This window comes from Sinohyriopsis cumingii, chromosome 2 (assembly GCF_028554795.1).
Source record: "Sinohyriopsis cumingii isolate HCF-2022 chromosome 2, ASM2855479v2, whole genome shotgun sequence".
In the NCBI taxonomy this organism is placed as follows: domain Eukaryota; kingdom Metazoa; phylum Mollusca; class Bivalvia; order Unionida; family Unionidae; genus Sinohyriopsis; species Sinohyriopsis cumingii.
Genome location: NC_142962.1, coordinates 41,760,859 through 41,782,937, shown reverse-complemented (window position 1 = coordinate 41,782,937; position 22,079 = coordinate 41,760,859). Strand labels below are relative to the sequence as shown.

General features: G+C 34.2%; 1 protein-coding gene across 1 annotated transcript in view; it reads left to right on the top strand.

Annotated features, from left to right (window-relative positions):
• The window catches only part of LOC149804714 (uncharacterized), a 50,646-nt gene that overhangs the window by 27,261 nt on the left and 1,306 nt on the right, over window positions 1–22,079 (top strand). The window contains exons 8-10 of the mRNA XM_089943386.1: window positions 15,852–15,894; window positions 18,324–18,394; window positions 21,523–21,625. Of these exons, the coding sequence (XP_089799512.1) occupies window positions 15,852–15,894; window positions 18,324–18,394; window positions 21,523–21,625 (217 nt within the window). The remainder of the gene's footprint in view (window positions 1–15,851; window positions 15,895–18,323; window positions 18,395–21,522; window positions 21,626–22,079) is intronic.

Genomic DNA, 22,079 nt, shown 5'->3' with positions numbered 1-22,079 from the left:
CCCTGTCTGAAATATTTTATTTTATCAGAAATATTATATATTTATTCTGAAATATTTTATTTTATCAGAAATATTATATATTTATTTTGAAATATTATATTTTCTGAAATATTTCAATATTTTTAGTCAAATTTGTTATTTTTTTTAGCTACAATTTAGTCGATTTGTCAAGGAAAATTGATAAATTACAGTTTTTCGTCAGGTCAAACCTCAAGCGGTTCTCTAATTGTTTCATCGATAAATCATTAAAAATCCTCATTTGTTTCGAAAATTACCAGAAAAATTAACAAAAATCGCATGAAAAATCTCATTTTTTTGAGCTAATTTTACTGATTCTTGACGATTTATCGATGAAACAATTAGAGAACCGCTTGAGGTTTGACCTGACGAAAAACTGTAATTTGACAAATTTTCCTTGACAAATCGGCTAAATTATAGCTAAAGAAATTTCAAATTTCACCAAAAATGTTGAAATATTTCTGACGAAATAAAATATTTCTGATAAAATAAAATAAATATTTCTGATAAGATAAAATAAAATAAAAGATCTAATCATCCCATCAGAATTACAAAACTAATTAATTTACACGAATTTGAGTACCAACCACCCCCATCTGATTGATTTGTGTAATTTTAAGTACCTCCCCCCCCCCATCAGATTGATTCATTTCAGAATAATAATAAATTGTTTCAGATTATACAAAACTGATTGATTTGTGCAATTTATCCCATCAGTGATTAATTATTATTTTTTTAAGTTGATCGACTTTAATACAGGAGTGCGCATAATTTAGAATCTAATCTCTGCTACAAATGATCTCAATAATATGTTTTTGACGGAGTTCATCTAACTGTTCTTGTGTTAATAAGAAATCCTCGCTTCCGTATTCATCAATAACTAAATTAACGCTAAATTGCTCTGTGTTTTGTGAAAACACTATTCTGATGGCGTTTCCAAGTGCTTCTTTGTCATGTATAAAAACCTTCACGTGCTGGTACATTATATATTTGCTGGATTAATTAAGATTCCACATACAGATTTATCCCAAGCTCTTCTCCACGTATGTCAGTTAAGCGATTAAGGTGGTGAGCTTAAAATTTATTCGTGTTAACATATTATTGTGACATCGCAGATACACAGGATTAGTTGGTTCTTGTACGATTAAACTTCCAGGGGAAACTTGTGGTGTAAATGTATATAAAATATATCCTTGTTGAGCCTCATTTGATTTTCCGAGATCTGTTTGATAGCTACCATCGACTACGTCACAAACCAGATTGATCACGATCGTGCTGGTTATATTAACGATTCCCGGAGATACGTGCCTGCCGCCGCCGTGTGGATCATTATTGTATCTTAGAACGGTTGGATGTGGTGCTAGTTTTCTCCATGCATCGAGTATTTTAGGAAAATATTCATCAATGACATCATTGACATATTTTCTTAATCCATCCGGATTATAATCAGGGAACTTAAACGTTACAATGTCAGCTTCGGATATTTTGTACTTGGTTGCAAAAAATCTTCTATGATCGCTCGATGATTCAAAAACCAAACTTATGATTCTGTTATGAAAATATTCAATAGTATCGGCTACATGATTTAAAATTTCTACTCGTTTAATAATTTCTTCACGCGTAGATGTCAAATCAGACAAATATTCCCGAAAACTATCACGTAAATTAGCTAGTTGTTCTTCGTGATCTGAATTTATGATATAAATGACATTATTGATATTTATATCGTAAAATGACTTACCGCCATCAACGTTGTGTAAAAGCCAATAGTACTCACCGGTTTTATCGACACGAAATTGATCCCGTTTATCCCATACCCGTTTTTTCTATGTTCCACCAGAAACTTGTATAATTCATTTTAATATTATGATGAAAACTTTTCGATGATGTAAAATCATCCCGAGTTCGTTCTGGTGGTCCTTCATACACCGGGGAAACATCAGGCCAACCTGGGGCCCCGAGTGGCCGAGTGGTCTAAAGCGCTCTTCGTTACGGATCACTGCCATCTCACCTCTGTCTGCGGCGGTTCGAGTCTAAGATTCAGCCAATGTGGGCATGTGAGAAAGCCTGCCAGTAGCTTCTCGTGGGTCGGTGGTTCTTTCCGGGGTTTTCCGGGTTCTTCCTCCACCATTAATACTGGCCGCCATGTATAGCCTATCGTGCTGAAAAATGGCGTTAAACCCCACAACAACAACAACAACATCAGGCCAACCTAGCACGGATCTTATCGTGGATTGATAGATATCAACGGCATAATCAGGAGAATGTATCTCAACCGTCGAGGACAGCGTCGGTTCATGAACGTTAATTGATATTTTTGCTTCTTTTCCAGTTATTGATTTTATTCTACGTTGAAATTCCTCATTGATTTGTTCGATCTCATAACTGCCAGTGGGTATTCCAACATCTATCCAGTCAGGAGTACCATCTGGTTTGTTCTTGTTAGCAAATACATGCAAATTATTTGCTGGTGTACCATTAAATGATTTTGATCTGAAATTTGGCCAGCTGTAATATACCCGTAATTGAGCTAATGCTATTTCTTTTACTGGAATTGCAGTAGGAAAATTGATACTAAATTCAGGATTAGTTGAACTTACAGAGATCATCGTTGTCTTTGACGGACTTGTATTAGTCACGATCTGCTGGAGTAATTCTGTCATTATTAATACTTGTATCTTTAATACCGATACCTTCGTCGTATATTTTAGTCATCATTGAAAACTCGAAATCAGATATAATTGCATCACTGAGACTCGCTGATAACAACGAGGACAATTTCGAGTATGCTACCGTCGTTGTGTGTAATCTTATCATGTAATCGGATAATTTTTCATTCATGCAAGTACATATTTTTTTGTGATGATATTGAGCACACCTGCAATCGTTGTTGCTGCTGAAATACAAATAGTTACGGCTACTGGTGCCATCATTGTCACCGCTGATAATATAACACCTGCTCTAGGAACAACAGCGGATACTGAATAAACAATCACATCAACGATAACCAATCGTCGTCGATATTTTTTTACTTTTACTGTATATTGTTCGACTCGATCTTTTAGCGCCGCCTGCCATTCACGCGCTTGATTGTATCTGTATTGTGCACCGCCCATATATTTTTATGCAGTAACCAACTGAGGTGTTTCAGCTACAAATTCCAAACACCACCAGTAAGATGTTGCGGTTAATTTCTTATCATCTGCTTCCAGAATAAATATTTCTTCGGTTCCGCTATTTAATATAACAGATACAACCCCGGAAAACCTATCCGTTGAATGACGCCATGGAAACGTTGTAAATATTTCAAATTTTGCAGCACTGAACACAGAGAGCCTGTACACGCCAGTGACTGTTGCGGTATATTTGATGGTTTTATTTTTCTGCGACCATGTTGCAAATCCCGATGATACTGTGTATACGATGTTGGTAATATGCCCGGAAGTTATTCCGGCTGGAATTTTAATCAAATTGGCTTTATTGACGATCTCAGGAATCTCCTCTACGATGTCTTGCTGTGTTCGTTTGATCGTGTCTAGGTTAGTTTTGATATCAATGAGTTTTATGTCAATGGCGTGCGGCGTGCCGAAGAATTTATCCATAGATTCATCGGATTTTTGATGATTTCTTCGAAATCTTGTAAGCGCGCCTACGTGAACGTCATACTCAGCCCGCAACGTGGATACTTTACCATCTACGGTGTCGACGTATTTTTTTGTTGCTGCGTCTTCGTCGGATGTTGGATGTCTTAAAAACTACTATTTTGTTCCCGTTCATGCTAAGTTCACCTGTCATTGTGTCACCGGTATTTTTCACGCGATTAGCAACGCTTCTTGCAATTTCATCGCTGATGGTTGTAAATGATACACTTGAATCTCTGATTCTACCACCGTCAGTAAACACGGGAATATTATCTGTAACTGCACCGAGTACTCGTCGAACTATATCATTCCATCTGACGTTGCTCGTTTTTAGTTTGCCATATCGATCTTGAAAAATAACAACCTCATCTGGGTCAACTCCAGCAAGATTCATGATATCAGCAAGTTCATCTTTAGTCGCATACTTCGACAGATCATCATCGCCGGATTTTTTTCTTACTGGTAGAAGAAGATCTTCCGTAAATATCAACCATTATATTTTAAGATCCAAGATCTGTTTAAAACGCTTTACGCGCAACGAATCCATTGCTTGTATAATCATACACGACTTTATGTGGCGGTTTGGATGATTTTGATATAGCGTTAAGTACATTAATTACCTCACGGCCACATATTGGCGGATCTGTCATTGTTTGTGTGGGTAGCGTTGAATACCAAACTTTGGAACCAGAGGTTCTTGCGTGAAGTGGTGCGACATACTTGATAAATTCAACAGGTGGAGCTAACCCGTACGAATCAAAATAAACGATCAACCGCGTATGATACCCAATGAGTACCAGGTCCTGTATTTGAGTCAAGTTTAATAATACCTGTTTCGAGTTTGTTCGGTTGTTTTGGTAATTGATCTCACATAAAAACACCTCTAAAGGCTTTTATTTTTAATTTTTTAGCAGCATCAAGTAAATCAAAATTTGATGCTGAAACATCTAACGTGGAAGCCTCAGACCTCTTCCCCAGCGAGATCCCGGTAATCTTAGACCGCGTCCCTTTTTTTGTATCCATTTCCTGTTGCTTTCTTTAGAGCCATTCCAGCAGCTGTTCCAACAGCACCTAACGCGGCTGCTTTTGCTACGGCTGGAGCATCAGCAGCTATTAACGCTGGTATAGCCGCAAGAAGTGGAAATATACCACCTATTTTAACCATGTCTTTGATGGCGCTCGGAGAAAGATGTAATTGAACTCCAGTTTTTGATTCTAGGGCTTTATTGAAATGTTTAATCTGATTATTTGTCAACGATAATTTGTTTGGACCACCACCAATCTGATCTCGTTTTAGTGATATTTTAGTTCCGCATTTGCTGGTGGTTTTTGATTGAAGTTTTTTGACCTGACCAGGAGTCAGAGTAACATTAACATGACTATACGACATTTTTATATAAATAATATTTTTCTGAATAATTAAAGATTTTCCACTGGTGCATCAACGACTCTCATTCGACCACTACCACCTTCAAGTAACATGGCTTTATCGCTGAGTATAACCGCGATTGCTCTATAATTAACACCACCTGTATTTAATTTTGCTTTAAGATGTATATCAACGACAGATTGCTTGGATAAATCAAGATGCTCCAGCGAAAAATAATAAATCGGATACAGTTTGTAAAAATCATATTGTGATATTTGCAACCCAGCATCAACATTTTGATCACGTCCCATGAATGACATTAAACGATGATATACACGCGATAAGTGATTTTGTTCATAATCTAGTTGTATATTCTCTATTGGTTCTTGTTGTCCGTTTATTCGTAAAAAAATATCTGTGATACCTAGTTTGTCAAATATCATATGAGTACGTTCTTGATTACCTAATCGATTGATGGCTGAAACGCAATAAAAATATGTCGCGGTGCAGAAACACCCTGTTGTGATGCTATTTGCCATGTAAACTGACCGTTAACGTTAGTTTGCATACTATCTGTGCTTGTTGTTAACCATGACAACAAGGATTTACCACCAGTGTCCATGAAATAAATTAATTTCTGTTCTTCTGCGATCGTTGGAGTCATTACCGGCATCCACAGTGACAGTTTCGATAATATTACTTTACCAGCATCACCAGCAGGTCTCCACAGAGCATCGTTATCATCACCTTTTCGCACAAGAACAACCGTGTGTCTAGCTCCAAAAATGACCTTTCTAACATTTCTACAAAATCCAAAAATATGCGATAGTAGAATTGCACATGAGAATTTTCCATTGTCAGGATACAACATATTTTTGCGTACTGTAAATCCTAAGTTGAAATTTTCAGTAAGATTCATTACCACCGGATCCATATCAGCATCTTGAGCAGCATTACTAGTTTTCTTTGGTGTTCCTATTATATATTGATCGCTTTCAGGGGTATTAGAATTATCTTTCACAAACATCATTGTGGGACCTGCTGATCTTGTATAATCATCAGAATATCTTGCTAATCCTATTATTATTGTAGCAACGTCGACATCTTTCTGAATTGATTCAATATTTTTTCCATCGATCATATAAGTGGCGCTATCAAACAGTGCCATGATCCCGTTGTTGATAAAACCAACTTTTACTGCATTTCCGTAATTAGTGTTATCCGTTTTTACAATTGTACCTTCTACCTCAATAAACGCCTCAGCGGGTAAAAAGTATCTACTTGTGTCATGAACTTGTAGTTCAATTCTTCCACGTTGATCTGGTATTCGTGCTTCATAAGAGTAAAACTGATAATCACGTACCGATTCATCTTTGAGGACAGGTGCCTCCATATCAAATGCTTCATCGGATACGCGCTTGAACATTTTATTATAATTATTTTCGTTTAACATGTTGATTATCGCTTTCAGGAAGTTCCACTTCCTGATATCAAACTTGAAATATTATTCCTTGGTTCACCAAGTCCTTGATCTGCTATCAAATTTGATGTTATATTTCTTTCTGCCTCTTCAGATAATTCCGCTAGTTTTTTATTTGCAGCCTGACTTATTATTTTACTTACGGGCATAATTTCAGTACTTGGTAATTTTACCGGTTGTTGTTTTCGTCGCAATAATCGTGCTAGTCTTTCTTTGATTGCCGAAAACGCCTTACCAGCAACATTGACAATTGCTCCAAGGGCTTTATCACGAACAATATCAATAGCTTTCATCGATAATTGTTTTGCAACAGGTGCTACTTTTGGAGCCATCCTTGTGAATAATCCCTGAATAGCATCACCAAGTCCATCTCCGTAAGTAGCTTTATAGATTGGTAATCGTGAGTTCACCGCTCTGACCTGTACGGGTTTACGATGATTATTATGTTTGATCATCTTTTTTAATTTACCATTTATTTAACAACTAGTCATCAACAAGTTCATCGATAAGTTCTCGGTAAACTCCGATATCCATGATACCACCTTGAAATAATCGCCGACAAATATCAGTTGCTTCATTAATTATTTCTGGTGAATTATTTCCGGCACGTTTTCCTCCTACGAGAACTTCTAACCGTGACACATCATTAATGATGTTATCAGGACATAAACCAGATCCTGTTTTAGGTTCATCTTGAGGTGTTTTAAATACTGGTGGTTGCATCACCGGATAAAGTACTTCAGTGATGACCGGGGATATGTCAGGTGAGTCACTTCTTCGAAATCCATGTGGTGAATCTACCGGTGAATATGTCATTGCCGGCGCAGAAATTTTTTTATGTTGTAAAGGCGGAGGAAGTTGATACTGGGAGAGTTGTTCTTGTTGTTTCAGTCTCTCTCTATAAAGTCTTTTTATTTCTTCTTTAATAATTTTATATTCTGGACCTTTAGCCTGTTTTTTGTTGTAATATACGCGATATATATATTTAATAAGATTATCATCATTTACTTTTCATGACGGGGTTTTAAAATACTAGATTTATTAAATATACTATTTAATATTTTTTCGGGTAATTGTTCTCTTTTAGTATTTCTAATTTCTTCAACAACCCCTTTCCTAAATTTTGCAATCAATTCTACGTTTTTTTCTACTAGTTCGGGTTCAGGTGTGTGTTCTTTTTGCACGTCGGCGACTTCAGCACAAAGTCTTCCAGTACCTTCAAGTATTTCCTCACCAACAGGTGGAGGTTGAGCCGCAGCTATATCAATTGGAAGATCTCGTAAAATCTTCTTTGTCTGTTTAGTTCTTTTTGCTATTTTTTCGGTTTGTTCTGCTGTTTGTTTTGATACCGGAAGAAGATCTTCTTTGATGACAGCTGTAACTTGTTCAGTAGCTGCAGTGACGGGTTTAAACAGCTTTTTAGTTTCTTCTTCGTACTCAACTTGTGCTTCTTGCTGCGACCGCTCCGGTGGCCTAGTGGTTAGAGCGTCCGCCTCGGATGCGGAAGGTCGTGGGTTCGATCCCCGGCCGAGTCATACCAAAGACTTACAAAAAATGGTACTAACAGCTACCTCGCTTGGCGCTCAGCATTAAGAGGTTAGTGTTAGGACTGGTCGGCCCGGTGTCAGAATAATGTGACTGGGTGGGACATCATGCTATATGTCTGCGGCATGATGCCCCAGTGCTAGACATCACTATAAACTGCCACATTGCAGACATCGTAGCGATATGACTGAAAAATTGTTAAAGCTACGTTAAAAATCCAAATCACATCACATCACGCTTCTTGCTGCGCTTGTAGATTTTTTCTAAATGAATCTCGCACGGGAAGAATTTTTTTAATTGCTTCTAGTCTCTCTCGTGCTATTCTTGCAGTATGAGATTCTGGATGTACCATTATTTTTAATATAACAATTTTTTAATTAATAGCAGCAGATAGGGCCTTGTCTACAATTCTGTTTGGGACAAACAATAATCGTAGACGTGGTATTGACCTCTATGAAGGGTCACTATTTTTTTTGTCTAAAAACAAGGGTGACCATTCCCTAAAGTGGTCTGATCGCCCTCTCTGCTGCTCGTGTGAAAAGTGATATGTTGACACCTATCAGGAATAATAACTCACCCATACAAAAACAAGGTCACAGTGATCAAATTTGAGTCACTTTAGGATTTAATCAATTCTTTATTTATACCCTCATTATCTTACACCATTTTCCACATATAGTCATGAAGACTAGTATGGATATGCATGTCAATAGAGTAATTAGTCTATACTAAACCTATATGACTGTGATCCGTTTCATGCTTGAGTGATTAACATTTTATCATTATTCGTTCATTATGCTTTCAAAATATTTGACCCTGCTTCACCTACACTCATGAAAACTGGTATGTAACTTGATGTCAGAGCAAATAAGGTTGCCATATCAGAAATTAGGTTACCATAATCTGATTGTCACGATTGATAACTGATATTTTAAACTTTTTGTTTGTTGCATCCTCATTTTCTTAGACTCTATTAGACTCTTTCACATATTCATAAAAATTGTGCAGATGCATCTAAAATTGTGTATATTCAACCACTGTGACGTCATTTTTTATGCTTGACGACCTTAATATTCTGTAGTCGTTTGTTTATTACGCCCAAGACGATGACTATGTAGAAGCATCATAGGGTACATAAGCAAATTTTATCGAAACCAGGTGCAAGTGACTTAATTTTCATGCTTAAAGGACATTCATTCTTTCGCTACGCTTTAAATATACCTCACCCTTTTCTTGCCTAAAATCATGAAATTAGTATGTGTATATTTACTCAAGAAAAGAAACTCAGTCGTACGATAAGTATGACAATGTGGCATAACTTTTAAGCTTTTCCTCCTGAGTGATTTATGCAATTTAAGTTGTTTATTGTTACAGTTTAAGTATCGTAGACCCTATTCCACCTACACTCATGAACATTAATGAGTACGTGGATGCATTTTAGAGAGTGTAAGTCAGCTTAATTAAAACCAAGCTAATAGTAACCTAATTTTCACGCTTGAGCGACTGTTTAGTTTTCAGATATCTTTTCTATACTCCTTTTCAATTACACTCAGGACAACTGGTATGTGGATGTAACTTAACATTTTCCTAAGCAATGTTATGTAATATAATATTCACACTTGAGTAACTTATGCATTTACAACTATTTGTTTGTTACACCTCAATTTATTTTATCTTATTTCACCTAAGAGCATTAAATTTGTTATGTGGATATCTTCACCAATGTAAGTCAACCATAACAAAAATAGTTCATTGTGATCTAATTTCCACTCTTCAATAACACATATATTTTGAGCGTGTATTTATAGCGTGGTCCCTATTTTGCCTATTCTCATGAACGTTTGGCTAAATCCCCAGGAGGGTACCTCAGCTATACAAGAACTAGGTAAATGTGCCTTATTTCATCTCTTGAGTGAAGTGTTTTTAAGGTTTAGCGATTTCTTGATGTGTTTGTTGAATCTTTTGTATATTTCACTATATTAAGCAAACTAAACTTTGTTTTGACCCTACACTGATGTAACTTTTGGTGTTGCTGCATCGTAGATAGTTGTTTATAGCAGTAACATTTCCTCCCTCCATGTGGTGACTCAGTGATATTTCTTCCCTCCATAAGGTGACTTAGTGATATTTCTTCCCTCCATAAGGTGACTCAGTGATATTTCTTCCCTCCATATGGTGGCTCAGTTCTTGGCTTAAAGCCTGTACCTGGCCAGCTTGAATCACGTCGTATATTTGGTCTTCACTTCCATTATCTCATACCAATCCGTATATTGGAAAATATTCCAAATATGTACTCCATGTGGCAAGAGAATTCGTGTTTACGAGTAAACACCTTCTGTTATACATACGGATCATTTACGTAATATTAGTTTAACTTCTAATTTGGTTATGGATTGTTCGTTTGTACTTGTATTAAGTGCCTAGATACATTCACAAATTTCAAGGTTAAGTAGTACTATTAAATTAACGCAAACGTTATGTGATCTCAGTGGTCACGGTATTTTTTTAAATATATTTTTTCTTTCTTTTTTCTTCTTTTTTTCTTTTGCTGGTTTTTTGCTGTTGTAAAGGCCAGGATGACTCAATTTTTGATTGATTAATATTCAACTTTGTTCAATAGTTCTGGTCATTCTAGAAAGACTGTGCATCTTTCATAGTGTGTATAGCATTGTATAAAAGAGAATAATCACGTAAAAGTATGCGATCTTGGCAGTAAGCACCCGTCTTGCAAGATATTCAGCTAACAGAGAGGACTCGTTTATTTCATTTAATCATTCGTTGGAATTATAGTGCTCGAAATATTTAGCTCAACTGCAAAGAGCCTGTGAATTCATTTAACGACTAGACGGATTTGAAGCTGTTACAGAATTACTGTGAATTTATTTAAAGACATTTGGGATTATATGATATTGTTTCTTCTCTACCGTTGATTGTTATACATATCTATCATTTTTGTACATTCTATTCATGACTGTAAGTTGTATTGATTATCTATAGCTACATTTTGTGTATGTATACAGGTTCGATTTTAAGACAGAGTGACAGGATTGTGTTGGATATATAAATAGCTATGATCAAATTACTAGTAATATTATTGCTAGTAAATATGTTTACAAGTTTGGGATAACGTCTCATTACCTGGTGGGGTCAGGAGGGTTTTTAGAAAAATTAAGTTATTTCCTGTTGGGTGGGTATGGGTGGGTGGGGTTCTTTTACAATGTTGGATATTTGTAAATTGTCATATAAAAGTAGTAGCATATGCATTTACACCGCTTATGATTGTATATAATTGCCTGTAGCTGGACGGTTTTGGTAAGTCTTATTTCTTTTGTTCTTGTTGTAAAGTCATTTTGGACAAGTATTTTTATGTTGTGTTTAGCTATTATGTTTGAGAGGAAACGTTTGTTAAGACTCTTAATTGGATTAACGGCGTGCTGATTGGACTAACATATTATTCTGTGACCATTGTAACTTATTCAAAGGAGTTCTAGATAATGCCATTTCGGTACATCATGAATGTTGGCAGACCTGTGCATTCGAGGATCTAAATTTCTTTCGGAACATTAGATTATTTTGGACTTGTCATGCTACATGTCTGCGGCATGATGCCCCAGTGCTAAACATTACTATATACTGTCACACTGCAGATATCGTAGCGATATAACTGAAAAATTGTTAAAGGTCCGTTAAAAATCTAAATCGCGCGCGTGCGCACACACACACACACACACACACTCTCTCTCTCTCTCTCTCTCTCTCTTGGACATGAATAGATTGTTTAGGATTATTTTGACTTCAATTCATAATGCTGTAAGTTCATTTTATATTATCATTTTATAAAATTGATAATGAGATTATTTGTTAAATTTAACGAAACTTGTTGGGTTCGCTTCTTTGTGTTACTGAGCTTGTGACCACAGAGTCGCAACACGATATATGAGTACACTAAAGGACGTCATTTGAAATACCATCGGAACTCATTCTGATTACTCCATACTTTGGGACTCAATAGAACTGTCTACGATTTCTTTCACCATCCTGTATGCTATATTTATATTTTTATTTTGCATTTTAGAGAAATGATATATTATTTCAAATTATACAAAACTTGTTGGCTTTCGCTCATTTTTCTTAGATATTGTAAGACTTTAGATTCTTAACTCAGGGATTAGGTCAGTGAAATTTACATTTCAATTTGGTTTGAAATTTTCTTAGTCCTTGGTATTTTGATTCCACATATTTGATAAACTTATAGGTGAGACCAAAGCACCATAAGATTAAAGTAGAGAACTTTGCTTCAGATCCCAACCAGGAAGAGGTATAGTGTTTAAGAAAGGAGGAGTTACTTGAGCTTGTCAAACATTATGATCTTCCAGAAGTGAAGCTTTATTTAACAATGCAAGTGTTAAAGGATATTTTTTTTATAGATTACTTGGTCTGATATTCCTTATCAAACCAAATAATCTATAATTTAAAAAAATATCCTTTAACACCTGTATAAAACTTCTGGTTCGGAAAGGATATTGAGGAAATTGTAGTTTAAAGAAAAAAAAACAGATGGAATATTATTTAAGAACATGTCAGCTTCAGCAGGAGATAATGCAAATGCAGAGAACGACGAGGGCAAGATAAATGCATAAAGATGAAAGAGCACTTGTTGGTGTATATTCCAAGCCCATCCCTATTAAGATTTTAAGAGACACAGAAACGTCTCAGAATTCTTGTTATTGTCAAGAACTGTGCCATTTTTCCGGTAGTTCTTTTTCATGTGAAAGTGTTCCTATTCAGGGTGTAAAGTGCGTATTCGACAATGTTCTTCTCCATTGTGTTAATTTGTCATCAAACTCAGTCTCGGGACCAGTGATTATAGCATAAGTAACCTATTTGCCCATTCATGGTGTTCCTTTGAAACAAGGTAATGACCTAGATGGAGATAAGATTATTATAGTTAATACACTTGTAACTGAAAAGATATGTATGGATCAAAGAGTTATTGCCATTGAAACCATTCATAAGTTCTTTGATCGACTCTGTGATGGAATTTGGACAATTATTTGAATAAAGATGACTTTTGCCGTGTGTTATATATATATATATATATATATATATATATATATATATATATATATATATATATATATATATAACTAAATAGAGATTTTATAAATATTTTTATTATGTATAATGCACATGTTTTTCAAAAATAATATATTTTGCCTTGATATATTATTGAGGAATTTTCAATATTTCATCAGAACTCAAATTATATAATAAAAAATTATGGTGTGAGAATAAAATATTTAATCGTAATATGTTGAAAATTTATTGGAAAAATTCCTTTTCATTTTTTAAGAATTAGTGAAATTATTTTTACGATATTAGTTTATACTTCCACTATTTAAGTTAATTTGTAAATTAGAATAATATAAAAATGCTGTTAATTAATTGTAAACAGGGGAAATAATTTAAGAATATTGATTAATGAAAGTCGTATAGAATTTTGGAATTTATACCTTTTGGACGGTGAATCCAACAGGTTTCCTTTAGCAGACGTTCCCTCTCAGAATTTGCTATTACAATAGATTGAAAGGAAAAATCTTGCAAAGTATGGGAACTGTTGTTACAATGTACGGCAACATGAGATGAAAATGATTGATCGATATATTTTTTTATGTCTGATCTATGTTGGTTCATACATTTAGATATTTGTCGACTGGTTTGTTTAACACATTCTTGCCACTTTTTTGCATGTGAACAAATAAATAACATTTGATGTTTCACAGTTAGTATCACAACGCAGATTAAAACTTTCTTTCGTATTATTACTATTGAAAGAAGTGTTTTCATTAATGAAAGAACAGTGCAAGCATCTAAGTCTATTACATTTAATTGATGATCCCTTTTTATATGATGTTTGTTCTAATTTAGAATTAATTAGGAAATATTTATGACTTTTAATACTTTTATAAGAAAAGTGGGTGTTTGATTTCGTGTAGCGATTTAAAGCGATTTAACGCTTGCTTTACATGATAATGTTAATAAATCCTAATATTTATTGATAATCTTAAATATATTAGGCAAACTTGGATTATATTCAATAACAAAATGAATGTTATCTTCATTTCTGTTTATACTTTATATTGTCAAGATTCAAGTTGTGTAAGGAAAGATACTTTTGGAAAGCAGTAATAATAATGTCAATAGGGTAATTTCTATCTTAAAAATGCTGATCTAACTCTGTCAAAGATGATTTTGAAACAATGTCATCCTAAATAATTCGTCTATATATTTTTGATCGACTATATGGTATCCCGTTTGTACGTGATTTAGGATTTAGGTTTGAATTCAGTCTCATGAACCAATAAAGCGCGAAAAATGGATTATGTTCATGAATATAGTTTGTAAAAGTTATTAAGTTAATATTTTTATACTGGTTTATAAATGAATGTTTTTCATGATGAAATAGTCTAATAGTGTGTAGATTATTTCATATGTTCCACGATTGAATTCAAGTAAACATCACGTGATATGAATGGAGATCGTGGTTTTGTTTTTTGAAAAGGCGAGAAAAAAAACAACTAATTCTTTTAATAGCTAGTGCAATCTACCTTACCCTCCTTATTGGTTAGAAGTACAATGTAAATGAGTCATTGAACAATGTTATGTTTTAGCAACTTAATCTTAGCATTCTTTATAAGACAAGTATTGCGTGGAATAAACAATCATTAGTATTCATTGTAATTACGTGTTCAAAATATTCAGATTAATTGGGATAATAGCTGTAAGGAATTACTGTGAATTCATTTACGGAGATTTAGATTTAAAGCTGTATCAGAAATTATGTGACCTCATTTAAAGACATTTTGGGAACACATCATAGCGATGCTTCTCTACTGCTGACACATCAGTACTTTACAGACCGTCATTCGGAGTACCATTTTCACTCACTCAGATACCTCAATACTTGTGGACTAAATATAACGACTTAGGATTTCATTCGGCATAGTGTAAGTTATTTTTACTTTTTAAAATTTCATTTTAGGGAAATACATTATATTTTATTTTCAATTATACAAAACAATTTGTTTATCGATCTATCTTGTTAACCATTTTAAGACCATAAGGTCGCAATAAAGTCTCTAAGTGATTCACAATAAGCCCAAAATAGTTATTTGGTCCGAAGGTGTATTAATTAGTACTTTGTAAGTCCAATGAATAAATTTAATTTAAAGTTTCTCTCAAATTAAATCTAAACACAAATGAAGTTAGAGATAGGAATGAATAATTCCAAAGTAAACAACTTTAATATAAAAACCTGAGAGACAATAAGAGGATGAAGATGGTAAAAATTTCCTTTCTAAAACATTCCAAATTATATTTATAGAGAGAAAAGCGATGTTCTAAATTTAGATCCAAATAAAGATGTTTCCATACAATTGATAATTATCTTAATATATAATCTACTGTCGTGGTAAAAAATATCTACGTAATATGTTGTTTACAAAATTACCATTACCCATCGAAACAATTTAGACTCATAATATAGATTTTCATAGCAATATGCTGTTATACTAAGCAGTGGGTGATCACCTTAGTTCTAATCTAATCATCGACACTATTGCGATTATCCGGGTTACAAGGGGTGTGCAGCTGTGTAGGTGTTCATTTAAGATTATAATCTAGTCTTTGACACTCTTACGACTATCTGGATTACAAGTGTATGCAACTGTGTGCTGCTAAACATACGGGTGCTGCATTTTAAATTTCGTAACACATCTTTATGTTTACCATTTTCTAGGTCAGAGTGGAGGCTACGTATCCAAAATGGAACCTTCATAAAGGTATTTAATGGCATTTTGAAGGAATGAAAATATATTCACGTTTCACAAAGTTATTCGCTATGTCAATCGTGTGTTGTTATATTTTTCATGGTTTTAGATCATCTACCGCTGTTATGTTTTTGGTTATGTTTCACTTGTCCTATGATTATATTCTATGAAATATCTGCTGTGTTATTTAGGGTAATTTACCCAAAGCATCATTTGTATGTATAACTCATGAGAGAAGGCAAAGTGATAGTTATCGATGCATCTTAATGTATTTCAAAGTCATTTCGCTACACTGTTTTGCACTTTAATTGATAAAATAAGTCGTTTTATCACGTGATGCACATAATCTTACATGTGTGCTCCTTTCAGATGAAATTGATGAAACTCGATTAAATCATTTCATAGCAAAACTAGTTGACTCGTTCAATAAATTTATTTTAAAAGAGAAATCATGGAACCTACTTAACATCCTGTACTCAGAAAGTAATCATCTTGCATTCGTTTTATCTAAATTATTGTATTGTTAAATTCATATGCAATTACTAACAAAGTGTCCTCTGGCATTACAGCAAGATAAATCTGATCTATTAATGGTTTAAAAGCAATACAAGTATCTATGAGTATAATTCTATTTTTTCTAAATCCAAGGTTTATGAGAGAGAGAGAGAGAGAGAGAGAGAATGTTGTGTCATCAAATTAAAGCCCACAGCAAAACGTGTATGGGGAATTTACTGTAGCAGCTTCAAAATATACATGTTTGTGAACTTTGTTCTCTGACGTTGGCTATTTCAACCAACAGTCCTTAATTGTGATGCCATATGATACAGTGTAACAGGAATGATGCAGCGTGGAATTGGAAAACACTAAACACAGTTACGTGAATGAGATGGAGTTTTTGAAAATAATGCATATTAATGATAAATTAATCTGACACCTTACACGTGCGCATAAGCTCTAACGATGGAGATAACAAAATAATGTGCACGAAGCTCAACAAAGGGTATAAGAAAGTGAAATCATTCCGAAATGGCACCGAGCAAAACATGAAATTTCAATAAATAAATAAATGATCCCTAACCTCAGCGAATGTGACCAACGTACTGAACAGTCACGATATATGATTACTATATGGATACACAAGTATAGTTCACATCTGAATATATGAAATTGATATGACCAATGTACAATTGTTATAAGCAGTTATAAAATACGAATGATGTATTTATGATTGATATTTGGTTCATCAGCAAAGTATGATGGGTGCATATTTTATTTTTACACATATAGTGAAACTGAGTTTGAATTCTCACACATATAGCAACCTTGAATTAGACAGATTAAAAAATGGAACATATGATATTGTTTATCTCGTGAAGTCCATTCAACGAGCACGAGATGTTTCCGATCTCACAGCTACCTTCCAACGATAAAGGAATTGTCTCAGTGGTCCGCTCCTGCCAACTTGAGAAGGATCCCCTGAGAGCCTTCTAATTCAGCAGGTCCAGAATCAGTATCGCTCTATGCTGAGCAAACAAATTCCGTGCTTCGAAACTATGTCACCATCAACCACAGTACCCAAGTAACATAAAAACGCAAAGTTTGATGACTCCCATTAACAGCTAAAATTGTATTGACTAAGCTGAGTATCACTTGGGACATGGTTATGTACGAATGCAATGATATACATCATGAATGTGTGCACAAGGATTTACTTCGTAGCATATTAAATTAATTCACAATAACAGCTGTACGAGATTATTGTTAAATTAGCAGAGTTAGTTTATAAATCAGTCTCCAGCAACTATAATACTAATCGTGAAATGCATGCAACATGTATTCGAATTCAATGTCGCTGTTCAGCTGCAAAAACAGATAATAGTCTATCTAATAGCATGGCGTTATTGTGACAGAAAGCCTGATTCTTAGAACAAATTCCATAACATCAAATAAATAAAACAATTCTATCACAGAGAGATGATAGCAAATAAGAATACATTTTCACTTTTACATATCTCAGTGGCTGAAGATTGCTTCCGTAAAGTGGACAGCTTCCTGCCAAGACTCGTCTGTATCATGACGATATAGAGAATCTGGACAATAAGTATCCTGGCTGTGATCAAACCAACGGCCAGAGAATGCTGAGAAATGCGTATACAACATGTTTTAATATAGATGATTGCTTTTAATCCGGACAAAATTTGGTAACGTTGCTGACATTACAGGAGGCTGATTGGTATAATTACTACATTAGATTGATAGCGGGTACAATCAACGCACGCAGTCAAATATCATCTGAAATCAAATTACACATTATGTGGGAATATAAACATATGCACTCGAAACTTCATCATACGTGACCTAGATTTCGCAACAATCAGAAAAAATCAGAAATTATTCTCATTATCTAAAACTAAATTCAATTTTACGGCTGTGATTTACAGGATGCCGCCAGTGATGCCGATTGGTGGAGTTGGGAGGTAACTGGGGCCGTCAACCTTCACATCCCCAGCAGGTAGGTAATTACTAACAACAAGGATATGTTTTATTACACTTCTTTGTAAATCTTCATCGACATTATTTTGTGCGTTCTTTTCATTTGGGTTAATATGAGGCATTAAGATAACAGATGTCATGTGTCATGAAAAACATGTTCACAAAGAAGAGATATAACAGTTTGTGTAAGTATGAAGCTTGAAACACTACAATGGAAAGAAAGAAAACAGATTACGCTGATACTTCTAGTAACTAGAATCTGTGTTTGAAAAGTTGTTCAAACCTCATAACTGTCAAAAGAAATAAAATTGTCACCTTTGCACACATGTATAGTCTCGATAGGCAAAGGATGTGGTTGATGGCAAACTTTGATTTGAATGTAATGTCAAGTAATGCATAAGTACATTTTGCGCTTAATGATAAGTTGTTGACTTAAAGCTATGTGGTCCACTATATATCTCACACCCTTATTTTTCAGTATCTTGCTTTTAGATTTTATTGGTCTTTATTTTTATGGGTTGCTACAAACGATTGTGACCCATTTGTATGGATTGCTACAAACGATTATAACACATTTGTATGGGTTGCTACAAACGATTGTGATTCATTTTTATGGGTTGCTACAAATCATTATGACACACGTTTGTATGGGTTGCTACAAACCATTATGACCCACATTTGTATTGGTCGCTACAAATACCATTAGACACACATTTGTATGGGTTGCTGCAAAAACTACCAGAAATATATCTATATAGGTTGCTATAAACCATTATGACACGTATATTTTGCATATTAAATTGAGCACTACGTTCGTACATAATCATGGTCACATAAAAGGATATTAAAACTAAAAGCAACACGTTTCGAAAGCGAGAAGGAAACATTTAAACTGCAACGAAAGCGCTTTGAAACATTATAGTTGTCATACATATTTTTGGGACGAGTCTTGTACGAAGTACATTCATTGGAATCATCATGACACAATGGTAAACAAACACATACAAATTAATCACCATGTGCATTTGAATCAAGCATCCATGTTAGCAAGTAATGCGCTGAAAAGGTGCTGGTCTCATATACGACTTGTATACTGGTTTCATGTACGACTTGTATATTGGTCTCATGTACCGTGTATATTGGTCTCATGTACCACGTGTATACTGGCCTCATGTACGACTTGTACACTGGTCTCATGTACCACGTGCATACTGGCCTCATGTATATAACTTGTATGCTGGTCTCGTGTACGACTCGTATGCTGGTCTCATGTACGACTTGTATACTAGTCTCATGTACGACTTGTTTACTGGTCTCATGTACGACTTGTATACTAGTCTCATGTACGATTTGCATACATTCCTCATGTACGACTTGTATGCTGGTCTCATGAACGACTTGTATAGTGGCCTCATGTACGACTTGTATGCTAGTCTCATGTACGACTTGTATACTGGTCTCATGTACAACTTTTCTGCTGGTTTCATGTACGGCTTACATGCTGGTCTCATGTACGACTTGTATATTGAGTAGCTGAAACACGCAACACAAAATAGTCCTAGGGACTATCGCTAGGGGTAAACAGCCAATACAAGAGATGTCACCACGGTGAGTAGTAAGTAGTTACTTTCCAGTCTACTAAACACAGGAGGTGTCACCACCGCGGGTGATAAATGATTACGTCCCAGTCTACTACACACAGATGTCACCACCACCGTGAGTGGGTAAATGGTTACGTTCTAGTCAACTACACACAGGGACACAGGCTTTAAGAACTAAAGTGTGTTTTTGCTAAACGTTATACAACATATACCGTTTTCACTCAATTTAGGTTTGCAAAAGTTTATCAGATGAGAAACCACTACTGATTCGATGGTTCTTGTTTATCGCTGCTAACTCCACTGTGCATTTCAACTTCCCGGTTTTGTAATGCTCAGTTATGTAAGATATTTGACAGTTTTTTTTCTTCAAAATAGAAGTTATTGGTGTATAACCGATTAAAGTTTGGTCAATAAATGTAAGGTGTCTACGCATTTCCAAGAGATATTTTATGCTGGGTCAAACACAATAATGCATTCATTATATGTTATACGTAGGCACATAGTAGTTTAGACTGAAATGCAGTGGGGTTCTGAATGAAATTATAAATGTATTTTAGCAATAAATCTTGCAATAATGCTTGTGTTCTAATTCTGTTTAGAAATAGTTTCACATTTTTATTGATAGAAACAGTTATGATTGACGCTAGTTAATGTGTACGGTCATGATAGCGATGATGGCTTTATTTATTTTAAAATATGTAAAGATATTATACATTTTAACACTTCTATTATTTTGTGACAACTGGAATGTCATTCTGAACAATGAGCTTTATTATTGATTCAAGTTTAATTCTTTATATATGATAAACATCCCATTGCAAGAGCATTAGTGCTTGACATCACGAATCAACTTGGTTTGCTAGATCCACGGATAGTTGTCAGTCCTGACAGTAGATGATAAATGACGACAATCAAAGTTTTTGCAACAAAGTTGACTCTATTTATTTTAATCTCTAAGGACATGTTTTCAGATATCATTGACTGATCTATTATTTCTGGCTATAAAACAGATCCTTCAACCAAAACAATAAAATTGTATACACTATCTGCATTATTGCATATATGCTTTTGCTAGAGGTTCTGGGTACAAGAATACATTTTTAATCATTATAGCAAAATGAACATACGTTTTTGGTCAAAACTACAGTAGAAGAATACATTTTGAAGGTGATAGGAAAAATCTTCTTCAGGTGAAACTAACTTGCAGTAAGCAATTATTATTCAAAATTCGTAAACTGAGTATAATATTTAAATCCATTAGGTATTCCCAAGCTAAGATAAAACAGGAGAATCGAAAGTTAAGGAAAAAGTGAATCCGAAATACAAACTTTACATGCTTTATTGAGATACAAACAAACTCCATTATTAAAGAAGAACTGAACACAAAATGAATCTGCTATTATAGAATAACTGAACACAAAACAAGCAGATTTAGAAGATATGAGGAAAACAAAAGGTGGAAGGTGTTATGTTAAGATCAAATGAAAGGTGGTTCTATAAACTATATCACCAAAATGTTAACACCTCTATGCTAATGTTTTTGCAGCTGGGGTCTTGTACAGTTCAAAGTAAACAAATCGGACAAAACGTTCACCGACGATCGCTGGCATGTCTACCGTGTTTTGTATGACATGTTTGACGCTCTCAAAGTAAGAGTTATTGTAATCGTTATCATTTGACTATTTTCTGTTTTATATTCGTACCATAACATATGTAAAAATCAAGATTATTTGATTATTTTCTGTTTTTATTCAGTACCATAACATATTTTATTTAAAAATCAAGAGTAATTGATTGGTTTTTGTATTGTATCAGTATCATGACATATTTTATTTGAACATCAAGATTAATTGATTATTTTCTTTCTTATAGCTGTATCATAATTTATTAAATTATTTTATTCTTTATCAGTATCATAACATACTTTATTAAAAAATCAAGATTATTTACTTATTTCATTTTTATATCAGTATCATAAAATATTAAAAAAAATAAAGATTAATTGAATATTTTCTGTTTTATATCAATATTATAACATATTTAAAAATAAAGATTAATTGACTATTTTCTATTTTATATCAGTATTATAACATATTTGCAAAT